Here is a 7,154-nt window from a genome sequence, read left to right on the forward strand (position 1 = left end):
AGGCACATGATAGGCAAAAGCCTAGAGAGGGTGGGATAGCAGCCAGAAGTGCCCAGCGGGAGCTTGGGGAGTGGAATGCAGGGCTCCGGCCACCTGCCCCGGGCCCCTTCCCTCTCCTGCTTGGGTCCCCCTAACTTCTAAGCAGCCCCGTCCTGCAAGGTGCCTCCCACCTCTGCTTCAGCCAAGACAAAATACCAGGGTACCATTTCATGGTTTATTACAAACACAAGTTCGCAGGTAAATAATTGAGTCTAAAAAAATACATTAAAATAAATAAGTGGAATTCTCAAAGTTCTTAGAGCAAATAAGTTATATACAGGCAGGTGAAGCAGAACAGGCCGTTCTCCCCAGGGGTGTCCCGAGGGTATGAGAGTGTGAGGACTCTGGGGAGGCAGAGCTGGAGGGGTCAGACGGGGGCCACCCAGGACACCAGCCCTTAGGTGGATCCGTCCAGCCTCCAGGGCTGGCTTGGGTCTAGGGTCCACCGCTGCGCATCGATTCTGGCTTGTAGACAACAGGCAGGAAACCTCTCGGGACGTGGCCTCCAGGCTAGCACATTCCTCATGCGGTTCCTTCCAGCGGCGTGGTGGGGCTGGGGCCGGCGGGGGGACGTGGCTGAAGGCTTTCCCCAGGCCGTGTGAGGGCACGAGCTGCCTGGAAGGAAGTTCCCTCACTTGCACGAGGAGGCCAAAGCGTGTGCCATCCCAGCAGGTGGATTCCCCAGCTCTGGGCTGCCCCTCTCCTCCTGGCTCCACACAGGCTCCTTCCCAGCATTCCTTGGCCACCGGTGCTATCTCTTCCTCCGCCTGGAGTGTGTAGGCCTCAGTTCCCTCACTGCCACCTGTTGTCGCCTAGCAAAGCGGCTCTTGGCTGCAGAAATGTCCCTGGAATCAAGAAGGGTCAATTTAGCATCTCAGGAGATATGGACTGCCCAAGAGTTCCCTGCAAGAGACAGCAGTTGTAGGAACGGGCCCCTTTAACCATAGCTGCTCTGGGGTCAGAGGTCAGCCACAGCTGACCCTGAAAACAAAGTCTGCGCATCAAGGACAGGCCAGACCAGGCCTAGAAGCTTCCCTGCCCACGAGGACTTTGACAAAGCTGACGTCCAACATCAAATACTGCTGGAAGGACCAGAGGGCCAAGACCAGCGTATCTCCTGTGACCTGCCTTCCCACGTCCACACCTTTGCTCATGTCGCTCCTTCTAGGCCGTTTACCTTCCCTCCACCCACATTCCACCTACTGAAATTCCCATTCTTCAAGGTCCAGCTCGGGGTAGTTCAACCCAGACAAATATGGGTCCTAGCTTCCCTTTGAACCAGGATGAGACCCTGGGAAGGACTCTGGCATCACCCAAGTGGTCTCGTCCTGGCTCAAAGTGTCCCAGACCGGGAGCTAGGAGGCTGGCTTCAGGTCCCAGCTCTGGGAGCTCAGGCAGGTGTGTCAACCTCTCCGAGCCCCTTTCTTGGTCTGTAAAATGAAAATAGGCCTGAGCCAGTGTGAGGATGAGTGTAGGCTGGCAAAGCGAGCTGTTTGCCCACAGGAGGTGCCATATGCACTTGCAGAGTCTAAACCTTGATTTTCTTTTCATCCAAAGATACTTCCGAAGCGTGTGCTGCGTCTTCCCCAACCCACCATCCTGCCCTTTCTCCTACGTTTCCTCCTCTCCACCAAGATGGGAGGCCCTGAGGGGCTGAGCTGGGCCCCAGCACCGGCCAGCTCCGAGGAGCCTCAGGGACAGATGTCGGAATGGCTGACACCTGCAAAGCTCCCCTGGGGTGCCAGGCCCTGCTCGAGGCGCCCATATATGTCGATTCATCTACCCTCACAACGATTCCCGAGAGATGGATCGCACTGCTGCCCCTGGAACAAAAATGGGAGCCGGAAGCACAGAAAAGTGAAATGACAAGCTCAAGGTCCCAAAGCCTTGTTGGGGACAGAGCTGGCTCAGAAGCTGCTCCGTTAGCCGCCTGTCTACACAGCCAGATGCAGGGTCTCTATTCTCAAGTCAGCTTGGCTGGACGAACATTCGCGGGCACCTCCTGTGTGCCAGGCCTCGAGCTGAGACACGCGGAGGCGGCCAGGAAGGGGATCCGGTCTGGGACAGCGGGGAGGGGACAGGCTGGGTAGTCGGCCACTCTGCGCCCAGCACGTAGGAGACGCTTCCTTGAGACACAACCTGAATGAACAGTAGAGGGCCTTCCACGGTCACAATCCCTCTACTCGCCTGAGAAAGTCCACTGCTAGGCCTGGTGGGAACAAAGGGCACAGCAGTCAAGGTCACAGGCTCTGGAACCAGCCAGATGCCACAGACCGCTGTGCCCTTGGGCAAAATGTCTTAACTTCTCCGAGCCTCAGTTCTCTTGGCTGCCCAGTGAGGACCCAGTCGTGCCTCATATGGAGAACAAGGGAAATGTGCAAGGCATACAGGTGCTCAGTCAGTGGGGGCACCGCTCACCTCAGCTGCTGGAGGAGCTCTCCTGCCGACGGCCGTGTCCTGCCAGCCTGGAACACGTCTGGAGGGGGTCCACTGCCTGGGACCACCACGGCTTCAGGCCTGAAGGAACAGCGTTAGGGCCCGAGTGAGGGGCTGTCCAGGGCCCTGAGAACACCTGGCTGTAGGCCCAGCACCCTCCCTCCGCCCCAGCAGATCCATTTCTACCCCTGTGCACCTGGCCTCCTTCCTTTCCCAGGCGGGGTGGGGACTGAGGAAAACTGAGCTACCGGGAATACGTTCTTAGCCTCAGAAAGAGGCAGCTGGGTGCCCGACCTTCCCAGAATCCAGCCACCTGCAGCTGAGCACAGCCTTTTGTAGGGGAAACTGAGGCAGGGGTGGAGCCCCGGTTTGAGTCTCAGAGGAGGAGTTTCTCATAAACCATCGCAGGGATGGGAGGTTCGAGACGGGGAAGCCACTTTCTGCTTTCCCTAAATGCTCCGAGGGGACGAGGGAGGGGGGACAAAGTCCCCCACCCCTTTAACAGATGGGAAAACTGAGGTGAGGAGAGCGAAGAGGTGTGGCAGAGCACCCCCGCCCGCCCGCCCCTTCCTCAGCAATTCCGTGACAACCTTGGGATGGTGCCAGGGCCTCCCGACTCCAGATGTCACTTCTCCTCGGAAACTCCAAAGCCCTCCGAGGCTCCGTCCCAAATCCAAAGCCCCGTGGACTTGGTTAGGCAGACTAAGGCTGAAAGCCCAGCTCTCCTTCTGACTAGCTGTGTGGCCCGATGAGACAAGTCCCCTCCCTTCTCTGGGCCTGGACTGCTTTAGCTGACACCTGAGGAGAATCCCTCCTGTCCCCGCCAAGTGAGGGTGGGAGCTCTCAGAAGACCCCGGAGCTGGGGACTAGGAGGGACTTGGGGTGACTGGTTCCCCACAGAAAGGGACATGCCCCATGGGCCCAGGGCAGCCTATGGGCCCCCAGGACCTTGTCCTCCCCGCCCCCCCCCCCCCCAACCATTGTTAGCCACTCTGCTCTCCTGCTGATCTTCCAGACACCCTGCTCTCCAGGTCCAGGCTAGCAGCCACCCTGGCCTCTGCAGCCTGGGTGTGCACTTACTTGGGCCTTCGATGGCAGAAGGTGGCACAGGCGGGGTCCCTGCCACTGGAGCACTCACAGCGCTTTGGCAGGGAGCGGCGCCGGCGTCTTGGCGGATTTCCCAGGCCGTAAGGAGCTGTCTGTCTGTGGGCGGGCAGCCAGCAAGGTAGTGGTGTAGGGTGGAGAGAGAGGAGGAGAGAGGGAGAGGGAGAGAGGATGAGATAAACTAGGGCCACTGGCAAGCAGAGGCCGTCCGCGGTGCATACTGGCATGGCCACCCGTGCCACCGGGCTGGAAGCAGAAGGCTGCCAGCCCCTGACCTCGGGAAGCCTCAGTGCATTCTTCTGCCCGGGTGCCAGGTGGTCCCGGACAACGTCCCTCCCCTTTCTGGGCCTCTGCTTGCTCCCCGCCTCTGGCCCTGCTCAGTAAGACTGCCAGCATGGGGAGGATGGGGTGGAACCGTGCTCTCTCCCTAAGTTGGGAAGTGGGGCGTCCCCCCAGCCCGACCCCTCTCACGGCTAGGAACTCGAGCTGAAGGATGGAGCCTTGCTAGTCCCCCTGGAGGAGAGGAGAAAATACCGTCTCACAGCAGTAAACATGCAGGCTAAGCTGCCCTCACCTGGCCACCACCTGCCTGGAGGGGTGATAAATGTGTCTGAGCGCTTTGACCTAAAAACGGTGTGTGCATGTGCTTGTGTGTGCATGTGCGTGTGTGAAATCAGGTGGGGTCGGTTTCAGATTGAAAGTCTGGCCAAGGCGGGCTGGGGGCAGGGCAGGGGCCCTGTGGCCGGTTGGACCAGCACCTTCAGGTGCCAGAGCTAATTTTAGACGATGCGGTTGGGGTTGTAATGACTCCAGGTGGACCCGGCACGCAGGGACTGGCAGGGTTCCCGCCCTGAGCAAGTGTTTGGATGCGGATTAGCTCCACACACGCTTACATGCAGGGCTTCTCTTGCCTTTTGCAATTTGGGGAAGGGAAAAAAAAAAAAAAAACACAAACACACACACACACACACACACACACACACACACACACAGAAACTTCAACTTGAAGTATGCAGTGGCCCGGAGGCAGTGCGGGTGCAGACAGAACAGACAGCACTAGGCTCCCACCCCAGCTCTGCCAGGTGACACAGGGCAGGTTTCTCGTCTTGTCACTGGGGACAACAGCACTACCTGCTTCACGGGGAGGATGAGGGATTCAGGAGCTGATAACATACGAGCAGTGCTTGGCAAAGGGCCTGGCACAGCCGAGACACAGGCACTGTCATTAATCGTATTATTCTTGGAAGATCATGCAGAGGCAGCATGGCATCCATGGGCCTGGGATGGAGCCTCTGTCTGCCATTTACTCCCTCCTGTTTAATCCCGGGGAAGGCACCCAACCTCTCTGAGCCTCGGTACCCTGATCTGGAGAATGGAGCCAATACTTTCCTACCGGGCTGCCGTGAGAATTCTCAGGAGCCAGCCCTGGATTACTTAGGCATTCCCCACGTGGGCGTTGGAACGATAACCAGTAACTATTAATATTAGCTCAACGATCCCGTCTGGAGGCCCAGGGAGAGCTGCACTGTGCCAGAGATTCCCCATCCCCTGCCCCGCGTCTAGCGGCCCCGCCTGGATCCCCGCGGTAGCTCACCCGGGAGTGTTCACCCAGATGATGTCCAGGTGGCAGAAGTAGACACATTCCTTGTCGAGCCAGGAGCTGCAGGAGCAACGTCGAGGCCGCAGGTGGGAGGCTCGGGCGCGGTGTGAGGGTGCTGGTTGGTCCGGAGCAGCAGCCACCTGGCCCTTGCCTGCACGCACAGGAGGGGGACAGAGGTGGACAGGTGGGTCGGGGTGCCCGGCACAGCGGGATAGGGGGACCCGCCGGGCTCCTCCTCTTGCATAATTGAGGAAGTTGGCATTCTCGTTGCTTAGGAGCTCCAGGCCAGCCAGGGGAAGCCCCAGCAGTCCTGGTGGGAAGGGCTGGTGGCTGTCCTGTGCCTGCAGCACCTCTTGACTTGCAGAGCCCCTTGAAGCGGCCACTGCTGCGGGGCCCCCACCCCTGGATGCCCCCCAGCTGGCTTGCGGGTACGGTGCCCTGGGGCAGGAGACACCTGCAAGCAGACCCAGGGTAGGGGCGGGGGGCGCTGCCGCCGCAGGTGAGGCTAGGGCAGCTCACCTTCATGCAGGGCCAGGAGCAGGGCCAGGGCGATGGAGCACCAGGCGGTGGGCATGGCGACCATAGTGGCGGTGGAGCGCACAGGCTGGACCAGAGCAGGGAGCGTGCCTGTTGCCAGCGTCTTGCTGCCAGGCAGAGCCGATAGCTCATTGCCTCAGTGCCCTGGCTGCTTCTTATAACACCAGGCACAGCCCCGCCTCTGCCCGACCAGCCCTGCCCTGCCGCACAGGAGAGCCAGGGACACCGCCTCCTCCCCAGGCGCCTGGCCCGCCCCGGCCTCCGCGGTTGGAGGGGAGGGGGCAGGGGAGGGCGGAGGCGGGAGGGAAGGCCCCGCTCCTCCCTCTGTGCCTGGAGCACCTCCTGGAGTACCGAAGCGCCCCTGCGGCCCCCAGGGACCTCTCCCAGTCCTGCTGGGCTTCCTCAAGTTATCCCCAAAGTGCTCCGAGTCCCCTTCCTCACTCTCTGTGTGGCTGTCCCATGGGTCTTGCCCAGAGCTAAGAGTTGGGGAGGGGAGGCCCATGAGCAGAACCCTCTCTCTCCTTGTAAGTAAGGAGTAAGTAAGTTGCCTGCTTACTGCCAACAAGGCTGAGGATGCCCTTTCTATTGTGTGGGAGGGGAAAGGGGGTACTCAAGGCTGTGTGGCCTTGGGCAAGTTAGAGCCCTCTCTGGGCCTGCTTTCCTCAGTGAAGGACACAACCCACCCCTGGCCTCTGACCAGCCTAGAGCTGTCTCATCCTTACCTCACCCAGGAAGTGCCCCTCTTCCCCCCTTCCCCATCCCTCCTCCCAGGGCCTGGGGATGGGAGTTCTGGCTCCTTTTCAGGCTCCTATTGCCCCTGTGGGCACACATATAAAGCACTCCTTGAAAGGTCTCCCACCTTGGACATGGCAGGGTGCTTGGTTCACCTCGGTGGGTATTCTCTTCACAAAAGGCAAGGCAGGGGCGTCTGGGTGGCTCAGGTCATGATCTTACAGTTTGTGAGTTCGAGCCCCGCGTCAGGCTCGCTGCTGTCAGCACAGAGCCTGCTTGGGATCCTCTGTCCCCTTCTCTCTGACCCTCTGCTCACACTCTCTCTTTCAAAAATAAATCAATAAACCTTAAAAAAAAAAAAAAAAAGGCTAGGCAATGGGGGGTGTGCCCCGGGGGGCAAGCATTCTGCTTCTCAGAAGCCAGGTCTTGCTGGAGACAGAGTGGGGATGCGCCAGTGCTGAGCTAAGCAGCTGTTGGAACTGGCAGTCGTCCTCTGTTCCTGGCCCGGCCTGGCTCAGAGTCCACCTCCTGCAATGTCTTCCAGGGACCCTGTCTCCAGGCACAACAGGAAAAGCCTTCTCATTTCTCAGAACTCCCAGAGCCTTACTCTCCAGCCTGCCTGACTCATGACTTTGGGCTTATCTCTCCAGCGATCTTGAGGTCCAGAACTCCAGAGAAAGCACAGGGCCCGGGAGCCTGCCTGGTA

At 59.6% G+C, this 7,154-nt stretch overlaps 1 protein-coding gene across 1 annotated transcript; it reads right to left on the reverse strand.

Annotated features, from left to right (window-relative positions):
- Positions 1 to 200: 200 nt before the first annotated feature.
- Positions 201 to 5,949, reverse strand: EDN2 (endothelin 2). Its single transcript, XM_045476888.1, has 5 exons — positions 5,699 to 5,949; positions 5,174 to 5,330; positions 3,556 to 3,678; positions 2,458 to 2,556; positions 201 to 884 (listed from the first exon to the last, which is right to left on the reverse strand). Exons 1-5 carry the CDS (start codon positions 5,760 to 5,762, stop codon positions 791 to 793), a joined length of 537 nt encoding a protein of 178 aa, XP_045332844.1. The 5' UTR covers positions 5,763 to 5,949; the 3' UTR covers positions 201 to 790.
- Positions 5,950 to 7,154: the final 1,205 nt, after the last annotated feature.

The sequence above is a fragment of the Leopardus geoffroyi genome, chromosome C1 (genome assembly GCF_018350155.1).
Source record: "Leopardus geoffroyi isolate Oge1 chromosome C1, O.geoffroyi_Oge1_pat1.0, whole genome shotgun sequence".
Taxonomy (NCBI): domain Eukaryota; kingdom Metazoa; phylum Chordata; class Mammalia; order Carnivora; family Felidae; genus Leopardus; species Leopardus geoffroyi.